At 42.0% G+C, this 20,006-nt stretch overlaps 1 protein-coding gene across 13 annotated transcripts in view; it reads right to left on the bottom strand.

Moving 5' to 3' along the window:
- The window catches only part of SVIL (supervillin), a 113,086-nt gene extending 96,392 nt beyond the window's left edge, over nucleotides 1–16,694 (bottom strand). For 4 of the 13 annotated variants that reach the window (XM_044424842.1, XM_044424846.1, XM_044424845.1 and 1 more), the window contains exons 1-2: nucleotides 10,045–16,523; nucleotides 8,301–8,358 (exon numbers count right to left, since the gene is read on the bottom strand). In XM_044424842.1, the coding sequence (XP_044280777.1) occupies nucleotides 8,301–8,358; nucleotides 10,045–10,143 (157 nt within the window). In that variant the 5' untranslated portion in view covers nucleotides 10,144–16,523. Of the gene's footprint in view, nucleotides 1–8,300; nucleotides 8,359–10,044; nucleotides 16,528–16,612 lie in introns of those variants that run through there. The other 9 variants (XM_044424849.1, XM_044424848.1, XM_044424839.1 and 6 more) reach the window with 6 other exon arrangements.
- Nucleotides 16,695–20,006: the final 3,312 nt, after the last annotated feature.

Genomic DNA, 20,006 nt, shown 5'->3' on the forward strand with positions numbered 1-20,006 from the left:
AGGTCTTTGAGACCTCAGGATAAAACTTGGCCTTGTTACTAAATTATGAAAAAATGGGTTTTAAGTGGTGCTTTAACATGGAATTGTACTGGCCTGATGATGCCACTGCCTCCACAGCTGGTGCACATTTATGTAAAAGAAATCTTCCAACTATGTGGTTCTAATTCCAGCATGTTTACATAAATACCAGATGAGCATGAAAAGAGGCATGAAGGCATTGGCAGCCATTCTAGTACAGGCACATGGAAAGGAAGTCTAACTGCATTTGGTAATCTTTTAAGAGAGACCTGTAACACACTGGACATGAACAAACACACACACACACAAAGCTTTGTAGTTCTGATTACAAAGAACACGGCCTAGTTCTCACACCAAGCAGGTGAAAAGGTAAATTGATTTAGATTTACCTTTAGGAAGCTTCTAAATTGATAAAGTTTCTAAAAAGGTAAATTGATTTAGATTTACCTTTAGGAAGCTTCTGTGGACATAAAATAGTATATAGAATATACATCATGAGCTTCAAAATTTAGCAAAAAGCAAACTTTTAAAGCTGGACAAAATACACAGTTAAATCAGCAAAATATAACAGAGCAGGATCATACTGTTATTACCACTAAAGATAACTGAAAACGTTTTCAGTACCACATCAGCAAGCAATACCATGGCACTTTTAAATGTCACCAACTTGGAATAACACTGTGTGAAGTCCTGTGTTGATGGAGCCATATGCATTTCACCTGGGAAGAGTTCTAGAATTTTGGGTCCACCGCCAAAAATGCCCCATCCCTCAGGCCTGCCAAGTTTATTGATCTCACAAATGGCCTCCAAAACTATCCTAAAGCATAGATCAAAGTGAACTCATCAGATAATCAGGCTCCAAATCATTTGGGCCTTAAAGGTCAATATCCGTACTGTGAATTGGGCCTGAAAACACACTGGCAACCAGTGAAAAAGCTTTGAAATGCCCTGACCACCCTGCCCCTTCCAACATATGGGTGGCTGGATCTGTACCACTTCATAGTGCAAGCAGAAAGTCAGCATGGGCAGATGTCCTACTTTCCCAAGGATGGGCCTCCATCTGAAGGGCTGTCAGGGGACAGCCCCTATATAAAAACATCTTCCATTTGGAGGGCTCTCAGGTCTAGGTCTGGTGTAAAGATAAAGTACCATAACAAGGGTGAGGAGGGGCCCTGGAAGTTGCCCACCTACAACTGACACAAAGGTAACCTTGCCATCCTTGCCCTCCGAGGTAAGATACATGGTATTTCTATTTAACATACAGAAATTCTCTCCAATTTGGTATGTAAATGTATAGACAAGTACATGCACATTTTATGCAAACTAACATCCTCTGCTGTCCTTGGCAATGTGTACACAACAATAGATAGGAAAGTGGGCAGTTTGGAAAGTTTGAGTACTAGCCCCTTAATACAAGAACTAAAACATTTTGCCAGGGTTTGGGGGACTCTAAGCAAGCTTCTCTCAAAATCCAGACTCCCACCAGCATTGCAGTCCTGTCGCCAGGGACCATCTCTCCATGCATCACCGTCAGGATTACACAGGCATGGCAGAGGCAGTGTTAGCATACTTGAAATGCTGGTGCTGGGAAGTTCAGCACGCTGCAAGCAGGGTTCTCCACTGGCCCTTACATCACTGCCTGGTCCTGCTATCCTCTGAGCCCCAACCATCGCCCAGCCAAACCACACGTTCATTTCTGTTTCTCCTATAAAACAAATGTAAAACATATGCAGGCTCCCAATTTCAGCCAAAGATTTACTTGCACTAGCTATGCCCCGCAGAGTTGGGAAAGTACAACACTTGTCAGAGCCGAACCTATGGCATCCATCCCCACAGAACAGAAGCAAGCAAGATACGGGAGTGCACGCATGTTCTGTACAGCACTGCCAACCTGGTACATTTCCAGCAAAGCCTAGACAGCCATGTATTACAGGCCACTACATCTGGAGGGTATCAGACTGGGAATCTCGTGTGAGCTGTGCATCGTGCTTCCTGTCTGAGTAATAAGGCTAGTATCTTATGCATATTTACTTCTAAGAGCGCCAGTAAAGTTGGGGTGACTTACTTCTAAAAGTATACTGCCATTGAAGAAACATTCTTTCTTCAAATTCAAGAATACTGTTGTGTGAAAAGTGGCCCCGAGAAATGGGAAATTTTTTTCCTACAAGCAAGCTGTGCTCAAGTACCATTCTGGACATTGCAAGCGGCATCTTGGGGAAGCTTTCTCAGACCTGCAGCTCTGCAAAGGGATGTGACCTGCTCTGGCCTGTACAAAAGGCACCATGTAGACTAGATTGCATTTGCAGCCAACCCTTTCTTATCACGAGAGGACCTCCTCCATGCTCTTCAGCACTTAAAATTCCTTGGCAAAGAATGTCTCTATTGCAGGGCATGTCAAAGATTACAGGCCGGCACTGCAACCGTACTTTTCATAGCTAGAGGGTTTTGTTTTATGAACTATTTAAGTTTCCTAGGTTTTGTAATTTACTACAACTGCAACTACAACACAGGAGTTTATAGCCAGAAAGTCACCTTGATTCAGCCCACAATCAAGAAGATTCATTGTCCATTCAAGGCCTGACTACTGAGACATTTTAATGAAATTCTTTTTAGCTATGCCTTTACTTAGCAACAAAATAAGAGCAACCTGTTTTTATAAAAGGCACCTGGCCACCTGCAAAGGTGCAATTGCGGGACAACTTCAGTCGGCATTAGCGGCATGGCCATGTTCTGCTGCTGCCTCCATTGTTCTCTTGTCAGCCTATTTTTCCCACCAAATTTATGTTTTACTTTTAAAATAAATGCCACTGCCTAAAATCTCCCCCCCCCCCCCGTAAAATGCATTTTTCTGAGGCTGTAAAAAAGCAAGCCGAGTAAAAGAGTCCCTGTGCTGACACGATGGCCAGATCTGCGGATATTTAGATTTGGCTTGCTCAGTGTGAATGTCAAGTTATGAAAAAAGGAAGAGCAGTGGTCAGGACAGAAATGGATACTATTAAAACTAGAAATGGGAGAGAAATTCATTTGATTCGCAATTTAATGTCACGCTACCTAATTGTGCGCTTTTAGACTAGTATGTGAATGGGAACTGTGTTAGCCAAAATTTTGCAACTGACTTCTCAAATAGAAATGCATACAAAACTGTATATTAGGGAAAACTGCATAAAAGTTTAAATATTAGAAATGTATATGTCAAGAAAAATTGTTATAAAATCTGTGTATGTTACACAGAATTATACACAGAACTGCACTCATTAGGAAAAATGCACAAAAATGAATATGGACTTTCAAACAAACTTCCCCCTCAAATTTTGCAATGAGACAACCCAAAACTGACAGATTTGCTCATCTTTATTTCAGAAAATCTCCCAGAAGCACATTTATTTTCTCCCCAACAAGTCTCCCTAGCGAATCTTAAAGCTGTTTCTAAATTACTCACACACACCATTATCAGCAGTTATTCAGAGGCTGTGAGGGAAATATAACAACAAAAACAGTTCTGACATTATTTCAGGACTGGAGTGCAAGAACAGAGGATGGTAATTCCCCACATAGACACACAAGGAACACTCAGAGATCCTCAGTCAGAGAGAATTTCTAAGCCTCTCCTTGACAGTGGAGGAGTTTCTGTGATCTCCTCAAGGGCTGAGCAATCAAACTGAAGAGCAATCACCTGTCAAAGAGAAAGAGCAGGGCCATCCAGGCTGCCATTCAGTGACAGAGCACCTGGTGCCTTGGATGCAGAAGGTCCCAGATTCAATCTCTTGTATCTCCAAACAGAAGCACTAGAGGGCCCCTGCCAGTCAGAGTCAACAACAATGGGATAGATGGGCCATTGATCTAACTTCCTAGAAGACAACTTCTTATCAGGCTGATGTGAACAGGGGAGCAAACAGAAAGACAAGGCTAAATGTCATCTTCATTTTTTAGAACTCTCCCACGATTGTGTGATGTATGTGATGTCACCACTGAAATTAATATGGAGATGGAAAGAGGCTACAACTTAAAAATGCATGGCAGGGAGCAAAATTACAACTTGCCCCCTGAAGACCTTGGGAGCAAGAGGCTGCAGCCTCTTTGGTCTCCCTATTCATTGCAATCATGCCGCTTCAGCATTCTGCAATCAAAATTAAGCAAAAGAGAAGGCAACTGGCAGCTTTATTCTCTCAGCTACCAGCCCTTCTGGTCCTTTTCAAAGCCAAGCCAAGCAAGGCTTATTTCATTTCAACCACAGATATACCTGGGGAGAGTTTCACATTAACTCCACAGCTTGCATGTATAAAGAGCAACATCAGATGTCTATTCAACCAGGTGCCATTCAGGCCAACATTTTCGTCTGGCTGGGTTTCTCCATGTGAGCTTCCAGATCCAGATCGCAGTGCAGTATAAAACAAGTTCATATCTCTGAAGTAAACAATGTTTACCTTTGGTTTCTGGCTCTGCCTCATCACCAGCAGATACAGAAAAGTCTGCTTTGAGCCCTAATCATCCAGGGGTATTACTCAGCTGCTGCCAACAAATTTCAGCTGCATTCTACCAGCTGGATTTCAGCTGGATAGCAGCAAGTAGCAGTTATCTTGATGTGCAATAGATGTTATATTTGCCAAATTAATCAGAAGGAAAATTGAAATCTTGGTATCCATGTCTTGCCCTCCTGCGCACACAGCTTTTAACCACTTGTAATGTTAGAACTGAATACAACCTTTGGGTGGAACTCAGTCTAAAGAAACTTTTGATTTTGTGGGGTTGTCTCCTCCAAACCACAAATACACTTTTCTTCTTTTTTCCTTCCTTCTTTCCTTCCATCCTTTTAAACTGCTAGGTTACAGAAACATTTCATCCGTGTTATAACACTTCTTAAATTACGAACCCTGGTAGAAGAAAAAGAGACAGCCAGTTGCTCAGATGCTTTCCGAACCAGTGATAGTCTCACTTTGCTTCCAAAGGTAATTTATACCACATGTGAAACGCGTTATCTAAAATCAGGCAGCTTTCAGTTTTGCCCTCATTTGAATCTCTAGCACAAGACATCTTCCATTCCTCTCTAGCAGTGAATTCTAAATCCATTGTTTAAAGCAGGAGATGATTCATGCTCCAAACTTTTATCAAGGTTACAGATACAGATTTGTCTTTTTTAGAATAAAGGCCATCACAATAATATTTCACAGAGAAAGGTGAAGTGCCAAACTGAATGCCGCTCCAATGCTCAATAAACCTTTTCTTTTGTATGTCCAGGCTCATGATGGAAGCAGATTTACTGGCAAGCTGGCATACAGGTGTGGAGGGCCATGCTCAGCTTGATGGGTGACAATTATAGTAACCCTGCTCTACCATTCCCAAAAGGAAAGTGCTTCTTAATAACATAAATTAAATGAAGGAAATGAAATGTACTCTCAAAACAGACTGGATTTTAGCTTTGCCTTTCTGAGGAAAAAGCACATACAAACCAAGCCAGTGGGGGAATAAATCTGACATACTTCTGCTGAAGAGAACACAAACACAAAATTCTAAACATTTATAGATGGATAATTTGTCCTTCCTATGTGTATTGAATCTGGAAAATGTTCCCCTTTTCCTTGACAGAAGCATAACACTATCATACCTGGAAATAAAGAATGCATCCACCCGAACTGGGAAATGGTTTATTAATAAGCAAGAGAAAACACATTGGGTCACTTCTTCCCATTTTGCAAATTGCATGTAAAAGATGCTGCATTTCCAATCTGCAGAGGCAAACTATACCAACAGGGCTTTGATCCAGGGGCTGCCTTCTGCCAGTAGAATGGATACACTCAGCGGAGGTGCCTCTGCCCAATTCTGGGGTTCATCAGAGATCATGTTCTGCAGGACCCCCCATCCCTCTGTTTAACATAATCAGGCTGAGGTGTTACAGTGGGATGAGCTCAATCACACATGCCTTTGGCTTCTACCCATTGGGCCTAAGGTATTTCAGGCAAAAACAATGCAAATACGACCAATGAGGCTCCATTACGTATCTTAGAAGAAAGATCAGCTACTACTAATCCCTAGGGATCTGATCCAGCCAAGGCACCTCACTTTTGATTCAAGGATACACAGGAAGAAATGAAACCATCTATGCCAAGGCATATACAGTTTTTTTCTCGACAATGATGAGCTAGGAATGCAGAATACAAACAGGAAAAAGAAGGTTCATCGTCTGCCTCTTTGTGGCGATATTAGTTCCCTGAATATGCTGGGGATGCTCTGTGGGCCTTCAAAGTTGCCTGGGCTAGTAACACATCAATGCCTCTCCCAGACCGGAGAACAAAAGACAGTGCCTCTTGCCATGGATTTTCTCTCCCCCGTTTCAGAGCCTGTCAGGGTGCACAAAGGCTCTACGCCCAGCTTCCTGAGAGACAGGGCAGCCAAGCTGCTTCAGTAAGGCAAACAGTGTCATTCTCACAACAAAAGCATCCCTTATCTACAGAATGTGCCCAGACAGATGTTGTAGCCTTCTACTGGATTTCACACACTCACTATTGCTGCACACAGGCTATCCATGTGACCCAAGAACCAAGTCCACAAGTATAATGCTCCTGATTTCCATAACGCCTCTTCCCAAATGGGACTAAAGACTGGAAACTGCACAAGCCATGTGTGAATTTATACAAGCCAAGGTTCAAGTCATGCCCTACTTCTTATATTGTCCATAGGATTCTGAAGCGGAGACAATTCCAGCTTTTCCAGTAATTGTCAGCTTTTATTTCTTTCATTTTCAACCTCTGAGCTCTCTCTCTCTCCCCCCATTACAATTTCAAGTTAACATCACCAGTCTGAATCTAGACTGCACCTGGTGCTTCCATCCAGTTCACTTGCACAGATTTAACCCCAGTAACTGAAATGTGAATCCTGCATAAGATGCCTCTACATGCCCCGCTGGATGCTTAACATGTTAATAGGCCTAGTGGCTTTTTCCCCACCCCCATCCAAAGTGGTCTGCTTATCTACTCCTCCTTCACTCTCTTCCATGTTTTCTGGGTTAAATCAACAACAGCATTCTCCACTCTCCCCTGGAAGAGCACTGAGCCGCAGGCAATTTCAATAGTTTGCATTTGTGATCTAAGCTCTTCAGTCAATTGTTGCTGCATATACAGGCTATTTTATCTTGTGCTCAAGGCCTGCCAGAAATTGGCACACTTGAAGCATCTATATCAAGCCGGTGACACACTATTCAGTGAAGCTTAATACCACGACTCATCTTAGTAACACCACAAATACTTTCAAGTTTCCTTCTGTAATCAAAAGATCGGAACTGAATGATTCATGACGCAACCACATTGTTTCTGTTGCCAGAAAGCAGCATTAATTCGCTAACTGCTCTACCTTCGCAAACAGCAGCACAGCCAACAGCATGCATGGTATTATTTGCATGGTGTTATTTTGTGCCTGCTCATAGCAGACATCATAGGATCACTCCCTAATATAGTAAACATTACGCAAACTTAAAAGCATGTTAAAGTCTCACACTATGCAAGAAAGCAAGCTGTGATCTATAAATGCAGCCTGGTACAGGTCACACTCCCATCAACTTTTCATTGTTGCCAAACCTGAGAAAGCATGCTGAAACGGTTGTGAATCTGCCAAATCTCATTTGCAACTGATGGAGCACGATATGTATAGCAGTTGACCCAACCTGGCGCCCTCTGGATGCTCTGCACAATTCCCATCAACCCAAACAGGGACAATGGTGGCAGCAGTTGATGGGAATTGTAGTCCGAAGCATCTGGAATGTGCCCAGATCTGGAAAGGGTTGTTTCTAGCACAAAAGCTGCTGACTGTCACTTAGGTCAGTATATGGAACAGCCTCTAAGTCATATGGCCTCCCAGTCTCTGGTGGAACCTGAGGTTTGTTGCTGTGACTCATTGTTTAGAGTGCGGCCAATGCAGTGTGCCATGTTTGAACTCTAAATACATTGTCCCAATTTCAGTTTCAAGCTGCATCATTATTTAGCATATCAAATGCAGCATTCCTATTTGAATGTGAACCCTGCTAATATTTATTCTGCTCCTTAGTAAAGATTCAATTTATATTTCTCTTATTTTCACGATTAATTTTTGTATGGATGCTTGTATTGTAGACCTTCAACATTGCCATATATTTGTTCTGTTTATGCCAAATTTCAGCAGGAAAATGTTCTCCTCATTCAAGTTACAGGTGAAAACAAAACCTTGAACTTTCTTCAGAAACTTACAAATGCAGACATGCAATTATTTCATTTTTTTTAATGGTTTAATTAAAAAAAAAAAAACCGCATGCTTACCTACTATGCCTGACAAGAGGAAGAAACTATGCCCTTCAGTCTGACAAGAGGGTGGACTCTCCCAGGGAAGAAATGCAGAAACTTAAGATAAGTTTTCTTCATCACCAGCAATACTTCTGGAAGTTGAGCAGCCAGAGATCCTACTACACTGGTACATTCTCAAAGCTGTATCTCATCAATAATTATAATTAATACCAACCACAAGTACTTTGCATATATAAATTCAATCAGTGAGAGAAACAAGCTTATACACTTCAGCAGATGTAAGAGATGACATTCCTTAGTTCTTCAGGGATGATAAATCCAGTCAGCTACACTGGAATGCATAATATTCATAGATTAGGAAAAACATGCTTTAGGACCCTATCGACTTCATGGATATTGGTACAGCTGCAACATGCATAGCTGTTATTCACCATAAAGTTTATTTCCAGGGTAGAATGAGTCTTGAGTAGCCATGCATCTGTTTCAGATACAGTTTACGGACTGCATTCTCTACCACCTCGCTACAACAGCCATTCCCCACAGCAAGGTCTTACCATCTAATGTGAAAGGCTGCTTAGCCTGACACTCTGACATATTCCTGAGAAGTCACCCTAATTCATGTGGAAGGGCCCAGTGCATCCCATGCTAACACCGATCAGCTGCAGGGACCATGTAAGGCCATCCTATGATCAGGAAAAGTGAAGTGTGGCTGAGCCAGTGTGGTGTAGTGGTTAAGAGCATGGGACTGGGACTCAGGCGATCTGGGTTCTAGTCCCCGCTCAGCCATAGAGCCAACTGGGTGACTTTGGGCCTGTCACAGACTCTCAGCCCAACCTACCTCACAGGGTTGTTGTTGTGGGGATAAAACGGAGGAGGAGAATGGTGTAAGCTGCCTCGAGCCCTTTGTAGGAAAAAGGCAGGATATAAATTGAAAAATAAATAAATAAAAATAAATAAATAAGTGGCAAAGTCTGGATTGCCAACAAAGACAGTAGCAGGTTGATTTGAGTTTAGCATTGGAATTTTATTTTTATTTTATTACTGTCAGAGGGGCACTGTCTGGATTAGAAAAAAAAATCTCAGGCCATTGCCTTAGCGATATGTAACAAAGCCATGCAATGCTGGCTCTCTTTCCCAAATCTGGTGCCCCCGCGAAATGCATGACTGCAACTGCAGTCATGCCAAGGGCAACTGATGTCCAACACATCTGACAGCTGCAGAAGTCTGGAGTAATAGCTAATCGCACTGCTGCTTTTTTCTGCTTCCAAATGCCTGCCTGATGTGCTGTTCATATACTGGTCCACAATGAATTGGGGCAGAATTAGCTGGTGCCCTCCATCTATTACCTGGACTGCGGATTCAGCAGCGGCCTATTAATTGTTAGAGGTTCTTTTTAATTAGTATAACACACTGCAACTCCTTTGCGTGTTAATGAGAATATTCCTGTCAAGAGCAAGTCTCTCTGTTACATGCAGAGAGTTTCTGTTAAACTCACAGAAACGAGCCAGTGCTGTTCGTGAGGAGGAATATTTGTGCTTGACAAACTGCTTTTATTTTTCCTTTGTAGATTGAATAAGTGCTGTTTCCAAAGTTGCTTTGAAGAAATGTGACATTGGAGAAGGGTTTTTGATTATTACTTGGCACTATTTAAAAACATCCAACCACTGTTTAGTCCTGGAAATGCTTTAAATTGTACAATGTTTCTTTTTGGTTTTGTTACATTCGTGGTGTCTGTGACTTACACAAGAGTACAATATACCTGGGAAAACCGAAGACAACAGGGCCGTCCAGCAGCCTTCTCCAACCTGATAGGCTCCAAATGTTCTGGACTCCCATCAGCCCCAGCTGGCACGGACATTGTTCAGGAGTTGTGGTCCAAACCATCTGGAGGCACAAGTTTGGGGAAATGAACTGCACAAGTTACAAGTTGTGTATCATGTATGCAGTTGGAATGTATCTCATAGGCCAGAGATATCATTCCTGAAGGTTTTAAGAATGGCTCTGATCCAGGACATTTAGGAGACAATTATGAGGTTTCCTTTAAATAAAATAAATTTGAACAGAAACAGTACTTTAGCTTGTAAAACAGGACAGGAAGAGACAGGAAGAAAGGAAGGAAGGAAGGAGGTTAAAAAGCACACATTTATAGTATTTATATGCTGCTTTCAGCATTTGTGAGCCACCTGTAGAACACTTGGGTTATGTAGCGGCTTAAAAATGGAATGAAATTGATTGATTAATTAATTGGTAGCAGTAGTGAAACTAGTTAACCATAGAATCACAATGCAAGTAAGAGGACATGAATCCGTAGTCTCTTTTAAACCAAGACATGTGGACATTCTTGGACTAGGGAATGCAAATGGTGCAGCCACGACAACAGGAACTGCCAGTTTTAGTCAAAGTTGTGATGTCCTTTGCAATACACCAGAGGCAGCCTGGCATCCACTGAGGGCAAAAGTAAAGGTGTGAACCACCCCTGCCAAGCAGGCAGCTCCAATAGCGCAGGAAGAGATAAGCTCTCCATAGGGCGGCTGGTAACCCTCCTGGAAAAACTCACGTGACTGGACTTGTTAGCTCCAGTTTGGGATCAGCACCACTGATGTGCTTCCCATTCTGCTGGGGCATGTGGATCGGTCAGGGCAAGAGACAGGTCCCGGCTACTGACAGCCTTTGTTTTTCTAGAAATTGGGGTCAATCATTGCTTTCTTGCTCGGCCGTGAGATTTTATCTGGTACCTGCAATACCCACCAGTGATTCACTACTCCGCCTGCACTATCTCTTTGGAATGTGAGTCTACACTGCAGACATAGTGCCCACAAGATCTGACCAACTTTGGACATTTCCGTTCTTTATTTCTTGGGGTTTTTTCTTCCTGTATCACCTTTGTCTTATACAACCTAGGCTGACAAAGGCTTCTGGAGAAATCAAGCACTTGTCATTTTTTCATCACATGTTCATCAGTCCTAAGAAAAGGATGGCTTACTGTGGGTTCTCTCCACCCAGGATACCTTATTCATGCTCCAGCAAGGTTACCTTGTTTTCCATGCTGCTAGGCACACATGCTAAAGGCGGCTCATTGACAAGGACATTCTTGCCTTCACCTATAACATTCCCTCCTGGATAAGCATGTGTGGATTGTTTAATATGAGCAAACCTGATTTTATTTGTGAATATTAAGGCTCGATCAATGCATATCAAGAATAGAGCTTAAAGATAGTTTCACTATGAGAAACAGCCCAATTCCTGTATCTTCTTTGCTTCAAGTTTTCTTGTGTTCACAATATTGTTTCTTCTCTGGAATGCTATTTTCTTCCTTACAAAGAGATTATCATCTCGACCAGTCTTTTTTTAAAGACCTGAGTATTTCCATTTCTAATCCAGACTACAACTGGTATCAGTTTGTGATAACAGCAGCTTGCATTCATTGAATAATATTTAGTATTTATTTGGTTTATATTCATTTGGTATATCTAAAATGTCAGAAGTGCTTCACACATCTGTACAACAGCCCTGTAAAGGAGGCCAGTATTGCCATCATATTGCAAGGTGGCTGAATGTTGCTAAGGCTGTGATAATAGTGTGCTTAAGGTAATCCAGGGAGCTTGTAGTTGGGATGAAATTCGAACTCAGGGCTTGCTGGTTACAGCTGGCTCTCAGTTACTACAAAAAGCAAATGTGACTAACATAGAACATTTAAGTGGATATATATTAATGATCCTTTCCCCTCTCTTCCTCCCTGCCCACCTAAAAAGGTGCTAAGTCTAGCTCGTTGAGAGCTGTAGCTAGGCTATGGTATATTTTTCCCACCTGAATTTTATTTTCCAAAGTTATTAACTCCCCCATCTCCTAGTTCCAATACACCTGGTTATCAATTCAGGGCTCACCTCCTTTGCCCCTACCCCAAAAAGTGAAGTACAGCCAGAATATGAGAGCTGGCCTAACATTAGCCTAGCGGACAACAGCCGGAGAAGATTTTACTTGCAGTTCAAAAATCACTTTTACATCATTCAGTAAAGATCATATAACTCTTCCCTCATGCAGAAAACATTTTCTATAGCATTTGTGCCATGGTACATCACAAGTGTAGTACAGGCCCAAATATTTGCGTTTAATTGTCACACAGGTCACACAAGAAGGCATTAAGTGGCAAACTTTTCATCCACAGCAAAATTAACTCACTCCATAGGCAGAAAAAAGATGCAAAATGGCTCGAATGCCTAACATGCACAGGCTTGGGGAGAGGGGGGGAGACTCGGTCACATTCCAACCTGACAAAGTTTCAAACATTCTCAAACAACTGTCTTTGAAAAGTTTTGCAGCCAACCATTCTAGTAATAGAGCTGTTACTTACTTCAAAACCTTCTGCATGCGTGCTTTAATCCTTGCCTGATATTTCAATGCAGGAAAAATAAAGGAACAGTTTTTGCACAATAAAAAAAAAATCTGTCCTAATGCTTCTATCCAACAGTTGAAGTTGAACTTCAGAAGAGGCTCCTTGCTTCAGCTAAAATTTATCTCCAAAACAAACATTCACATGCTAAGAAAACAGGAGTGACACATCACATAAGTTACTAGCACGCAGGCTTCACAAGTACAACTGTGGCCAAGATGATTCAGAGCCGGATGAATTTAGAACGGTGCTTTCCAACAGCGAGTGTGCACACCAAGCAGAGTGTGTGTACAAAAGCTATATTCCAAGGACTGAAAGACTGGACCAAAACATTACTGGCAAAAAACTCATTTTTATTGTCCTCTGACACCTGAAATCTTCAATAGAACAATTCCTCAGTTCAGCATGTCCATCCATCATTGGAATTCTTTCACAGACAACCATAGGCTTCCCAACCTTAGAGGACTAAGCCAAATGCAGTGTGGTAACTTCACACAGGACCAACCTTTTATGGGCTGAACAGTGGAGCTTTGATACCAGCTAATCTACCATAAATAGCTCTTGAAATGCAGAAGGATCAGCTCAGCTGTTACAACAGGCCCATCCCGTAGCTCCTTCAAATCCTGTTTCACTGTCAAAATTTTCAGTCCTACTCTTTGAATTTTCTGAACTTTCCAAGCAAAGAAAAGGGTATGCAGAAGACAATATAGGAAAGAAAAACCACTTAGTCATATGGGGTGGGGGGTAAAAGGACAGAAGAAGATAGTTCTGGAAAAGTGGCACTGTATAGTCTATGTTATTTTAGTAAATAAACAGGTGAATACTGTTGCATAAACCCCTCCACAAGCTGTCCTTGCCACTTTACACTCTACAAATAAACTGTGGCAGGGAAAACAAATGATCACACTCTGAGGTACAGTTGTAAAAATTAAGCACTAGGCACTGTTAATTACTATGTGTAGTTAAAGGAGGTGGAATACATTTACTGAGAAAGCTATAAAAAGCCGTGATGCAGTCATGGTTAAAATAAAACGCTTCCTCGACGTATTGGACAAATACGTTTGTTCCAGTAAAACTCAGCAACATAATTTAGAGTTCCTGTTGGAATGGAAGCCCCTGGCTGATTGCTGTTGGCTCCTTATGAAGGCAGTACAATGTAGCTTATTAAAAATATAAACAGCATTGTAAAAGAGCAACCACATATAAATTTTGTAAAGCAAAACTTCAGATTTTAAGGAAATCTTGGTCTGTACAAAATCTGTTCTTTACTTCAACAAATATGACCAACTGAGCTGGAAGTAAAGAAGTTATAAGAAAGAAGCTGTTTCACATGACTGAGGCATGCCAGAGCTTCGCAGAGGTCAGCCACATGAGGCAGCGGGAGAGGTTCTACATGGGGAAAATCTTCACACGCACGTCATTTTGGGTCTCAGGTTTTCATAGCTTTTTTTCAGATCTCCCTTTGGCAGTACAAAGCATTAACATCTTCAGTCATCTCAAGAAGCTGAAGTTCAGGAACGGAGATTCTGGAGATCGTTCTCCATTCCATGGGCGGCATCTTTGCTGACACTATCCATTATGCAAATGAGGTTGCATCAGCGTAAACAACCTCTAGTGCACAGCCAGTGGTGCCTTCTGGCATGACAGGCTTTGCAGGGAAACTGTCATGCCAGCACGTGCTGCTGGAGTTTCAGAAGAACATGTTCATACTAGTGCAACCTAACTTACATTTGTGGCAGTGTCACAGTGGATACTATCCAATTTAAGACTTCCTGGTTTACAAAGATCAATTCTTGTGCACAAGATGCTGTTGGCAGAAAAGTTGGGTTGGTGGACTCCAGTCAGGAGAATGCCTGCAGGGTTCTAAAGGCACTCAGGTACAGGCAGTCAAGAAATCGTAACATTGCTACCAAAAGTCAGGTGTATACAGTGCGGTCAGTGGACATGGTGCCCCCGCCTGCTGACTTATCGGCCGGCCATTTGCTGAGTGCACAAAGGATGGAAGCTGTGTTGCTAGCTAAAGGAAGGGACAGGGACAGCAGGAAAGACTGGGTATTTTCTCCAAGTACCTCTCACAAGATCACACATCCTTGATGTTAAACAACTGCTGCAAAAGTCTTCATCACAGGCACCAGGCAATAGTGAATTCTTGTCTGACTGGCACCTGCCGGTGGTACCTACAGGCCTCATCTGCACTAGATGGTTCCAGAGCGCAAATGCCAAACATGACGCATTTTCTGACATTGCTCACCCCCATTAGGTTTGTGCGGCCTCCATCTGACTCCATGTCTTACTGGCATGGACCAAATGCAGCCAACCATTTGGGCATCAGTCACATTCATTCATATGAATTGCAGATAAACAGCAGGAAATCAGTAGCCATCACTCACATGAGTCTAAACAAACAAATCATCCTGCACCTGCATGCTACATACAATAAAAGAATAGCAGCATGTTACAAGCATTGTACACCACACAAAACACTTCAGTTATTAGGTGATTTTAAAGTACAATTGATCAATAATAACATAGAAAAATCTTGTTTCCCATTTATTGTTCAGAAGTAGGCTCAGCCTCTACAAATCAGGCTGCATTTACCATTAACCTGCATTTTCACAGGGAAAGAGAGCCACTTGCAAATAATGGGCAACTCCAAACTCTACATAAATGACAGGGTCACGCTCCTCTTGCACTTGACATACATGGTTCGCATGCTGGAATTCCCTTAATCACTGTACTTGTTCAGAAAGAGTCACACTGGTATTTAAAGTCAACCATCTGTTTTCCATGACAAGTTAGCGGTGTTAATGCAAGGCATGTCTTTCCTGAACAGATACTTCTGTTTATTATCAGTTTAACAGTGATGGCTACCATCAAAGAACACTGGAAACCGTGGGTTTGGGAGGCCACAGACAAAGAACATTACCTCCCCACGCATCAACATGCCCACACAGACTACAGTTCCCAGGTTTCGGTGGGGAAAGGGGAATAGGTTAAACCTGTTAATGCTATGTTTAGTCAAATGTCTTATTGAGCTTGATGGAGCTTGCTCTCTAATACATGAGCTGAGAAGTGCAATTCTATGCTCATTTACTAGGGTGTAAGCTGCAGTGAACATATTGGGATTTACAATTCAGACATACTTCCAAGTACAGAAAACAAAATATGGAACATTAGAACTGATACTCCGGTTTAGTGTGAACCCACTACCTTCAAAACAGCCACAAAAACACACATTTCTCTACAGCTATAGTGCAAGTAACTGCTGTTAGAGGAATGTTTCATGTCTATTTTACCAAAACAGCTTGTACAATAACAAAGAAGACAGTCTTATGTAAAGCTTCAAATTCCGGCTTTGCACAATGCACCTGAAATTCTTCAGCAAACCACTATAAACCATTCGGGATATAAACTTCCATCTTCACTGATTCCAAAATTAAACAATTTACAAAGTATAAAGAGATGGTGCAGCTAGTCACAAAAAAAGTATAGATAGCCAACAACATTGCAACGGCCACAAGGCTTCACTTTATGTCGTTAAACTTTGCTTATTGCCAAAGGCTTCTTTCCTTTATACTTCTCAATAGTAAGGACAGATGATTCTGTGTAATGGATAAATGCCATGACTGAAATGAAAGATTGCCCATTCCAATTCCTAAACTCCTCCCAAGATCACCACACCTCCAGCTTCTGGGAGCATCAGAAAGGACATGTCACAAGTGTCCTTGATCCCAATCCAAGTAGCTGATACGGAAGAATGTATTTTCACTTCGTGTGCGCTTTTCTCTAAAGGAAGTTAGGCTCCACTGAACAGGGTTTCCATGACAAGGTGTACACTGAATAAAAACCCATAAAGAGATACTACAGCACTTTAACAAATAGAAGAATTTAAAAGATACACATTTCTTGTTCAGAGGTTGAGAAAATAAAACCATACCCGTTTCCATTGTTAGAATCATGACTCCACTTCTCTCTCTCTGTCTCTCTCTCTCTCTCTCTCTCTCTCTCTCTCTCTCTCTCTCTCTCTCTCTCTCTCTCTCTCTCTCTCTCTCTTATCCAGTGTATGTGAACGATTCAGAGACACAGCTTGGCTTTGTCTGAGCTTATATCTTCTGGCTCATTCACCCCCTCCTCCCGCTTGTGGGAAAAAACACACATTACCCATACCCTGTCCGCCTAGCCATGTCTATTGGCTCATTCACAAACAATTCTATTTAGCATATTCAAGTTTCCCTGAGAGCTTGAAATGACCCAGAGAGACATTTTTGGCCTGCCCAGTTTGTGACTCGCCCCAAGAGATCTTAAAGTTCAAACCTGCACTGCCAACAGCTATCTTTAAAGCGGCTTCTTTTCAATAGGCCAAATCTCTTCCATAACACAAAGTCCCTGGGAAACTGGTTTCCCTCTCACTAGAGAAAAAGAATAAATTCACAGAAATGCCAGGATGTGTGCAGGCCGCCATTGCCTCCTTATGCAAAACATATGAGGGTTTGTAAAGGAAGATCCTAAAAGGAAGGAATAATGGAGTAGGTTTGAGTTGAGGCTCAGTAAGAACAAATGAAAACTACCTTTGAAAACTCTTAATGTAATAGATGGAGCAGCAAGCCCAAACCTGCTGGCTTCCAGATATATCAGACTGCAACTCCCATAATCCCCATCCAGCATATTTCAAAGACCAACCTTTAGCTCTTTGCTCAGCATCGAAGCATGGAGATGACCTTATGTTTCTCTCTCTCTCTCAATCTCTCTCTCTCACACATTCACACATGTTTGCAGAAATATACAACCCTCCCTGCCTCAAGGTTGTTGTGTTGAGGGTCTGGAGGTCCATGTAGACCACCTTAAATCCCCTTAAGGAAAGGTAGGGATTAAAAAGAAGGGGAAGTATGCAGTACACTTTTTCCTTGCTTCTGAGCAAACACAAGTTACAGTCAATGCATCAGGAATTAGGGTAAAGATTTCCAGGATGGGACTACCTGGCTAGACTGAGACCCATTGCCTTTCTTTTGGCATTAGTGCACTTGTGAAGTTCTTCCCTGCAAATGCAAATTGCTACTCACCTATAAGGAGGCAAAACCCAATCACTGGAGAGTGAAGCAAGCAAAATGAACCTTTGGGGTATTAAAAGCACCCCACTGTTCTCAAAATACTTACAGCAACCCTCAGTCAGGTCAATATTTTTAGCCCCATACTGCTAAGATGGGTTGGCAGAGCTGCAATTCAAAGCAAGGACTTCATGGGTCATTCAGAAGCACACTATACAAGCTCTCTAGAAGGGGTTCAGAAACAATACCCATAGTCTCAGGTCAGATTACTTGTGAACTGGTCAGTTCTCTCACCCAGCACAACCACTAGAAAATATGTCTTCTCACAGAACTCTTAGAAGACAAGAAATGAGCAAGACTCCATAGCTGGTAGATAAGAAAACCTGGCACTCTGTACACCACACAGGAAACTCCTGAAACTCAACCCAGGAAACTCTTTCAGGATAATGCAACTCAGAAAAACTTCCTACGGGATACTAAGATTCTCCATTCATAATACGTGAAATGCAGGGGGTGGGATCATTTGTGGTTATTCATATACAACTCAGATTTCCAATGCCTATCAAGTGCATCTCATTAGCCCAAACAGTCATCCGTTCATATCTATTCTTAGAAACGACACGGTCAGGGAACAAAATGCCGCCTTCCTTTAACTGTCCTGTGACAAGACCAACTGCACCATCATTTCATTACAAATAGAGCAGTGCGGGGTGAGGATCACTTGGGCGCTGTATCTCTGCCAGCAGAAAGCCAGCAAGTGGAAATCAAAGGAGCATTGCTCTTATTAGCATACGAACATAAGAAGAGCCTTCTGGGATCAAAGGAAGGGTCCGTGACGTCCGGCATTCTAGTCGCCCTGGGGCAATCAGCTGCCTATGGAAACTCGCACACGGCACCCTCCTGGCCACTGGTATATGAAAGCGTATGCCTCCGATTTGGAAGAAGCATACAGCCACCAGATCAGGACTAGTAGCCATGAACAGCCTCCTCGCCAGCTCTTTTTCTGTATGTTTTTGGATTATTCAGTTCACACATCACAACTGAATCTCGAGTTGCTGTGAAGGAAGCAGAATGAGTAAGCATACTTGATCACTCGGGCTACACAAAGGTGGAAGAAAATAACCCAGGGCACTCTGTCTGTGATATCCAGACTCAGGGTTGTGGGTTGCTGAGGGGGCAACTACTCAGACTTAGAATCCAACAGCAAACCATGGGTTCTAACTATGGATTATCTCTCACTCAAAAATCCACAGTTCTGGTTTCAGATGTCACAGACAGCAATACATCAGGCACCCACCCAGTGTATTGCCCCCCCCCCCCACGAAAGGCTGCAGGTAAGTTTGTTTTCCCATCTGACTACACTGGACAGCTGTCAAAAGGTAAGCTTCCGAATGGCAGTTCATTTACCCTGTTTGTAGCAAGATCCTGCAAGAGGCTTGGACTTACATGTTTTAACAATGCCCTCACTTGTTCTATCACCTTGAGAACATGCAAAAGTGCAAGCTATTCCATTGATACAGTTACCTGTGACAGATGTCAAAAGCAAAGATCTATTTCCCAAGTGGGAATTAAAAATAGCTGATGTATGTACATATTTACTCTGGTAGGGTATAGATTGTATATACATGTATGTTTTCCTGCTCCCCCTAAAATTAATCCTTTCTGAATCCCTGTTGAAAAGTGAAGCTTTACCTTTGCTTTAAATACTAATAGAACAGATGAGGCTGCTTTAAAGTACTGAAATGGATCAGAACAACAATTAATCGAAGGTAATCAGCCCAGTGTCTAGTTTAATACTTCCACCACCTTTCACTTTTAATTACAATCAGCAATAAGTAGCATCTACTAGAGTAAATCCCTGGTTGCCCAAGTATGAGACACTTCTCTAAGAACTGTCGTAAGACTGACAACAGCATAGCTTGACCCATCAATGCAGAATTTTTTTAAATACAGAGAAAAAACAAAAACATAAATGCAAAGATCTGAAATACAAGTACATACCATTCAAAATATCAATAATATAAACACATGAAACCCAACTAATGAGTAAAAATAACAATTAACACTGTCCCATCGATGCAGAATTCAATGATGAGCTGTATAGCAGTACCACCAATTCCTGCTTCGAACCTTCTTGCTAGACATACTACCTGCCAAGGAATCTCTACTCTGTGGGCCCCCTCAAGGCAAACTAAGAACACAATTTGTCATCCTCACAGCAATGAATGTAGCCAGTAATTACTGCAAAACCCTTTGTTCCTTTTGATAATACATTTACATTCAGAG

The sequence above is a fragment of the Varanus komodoensis genome, unplaced genomic scaffold (genome assembly GCF_004798865.1).
Source record: "Varanus komodoensis strain SLA01 unplaced genomic scaffold, ASM479886v1 scaffold15, whole genome shotgun sequence".
Taxonomy (NCBI): Eukaryota; Metazoa; Chordata; class Lepidosauria; order Squamata; family Varanidae; genus Varanus; species Varanus komodoensis.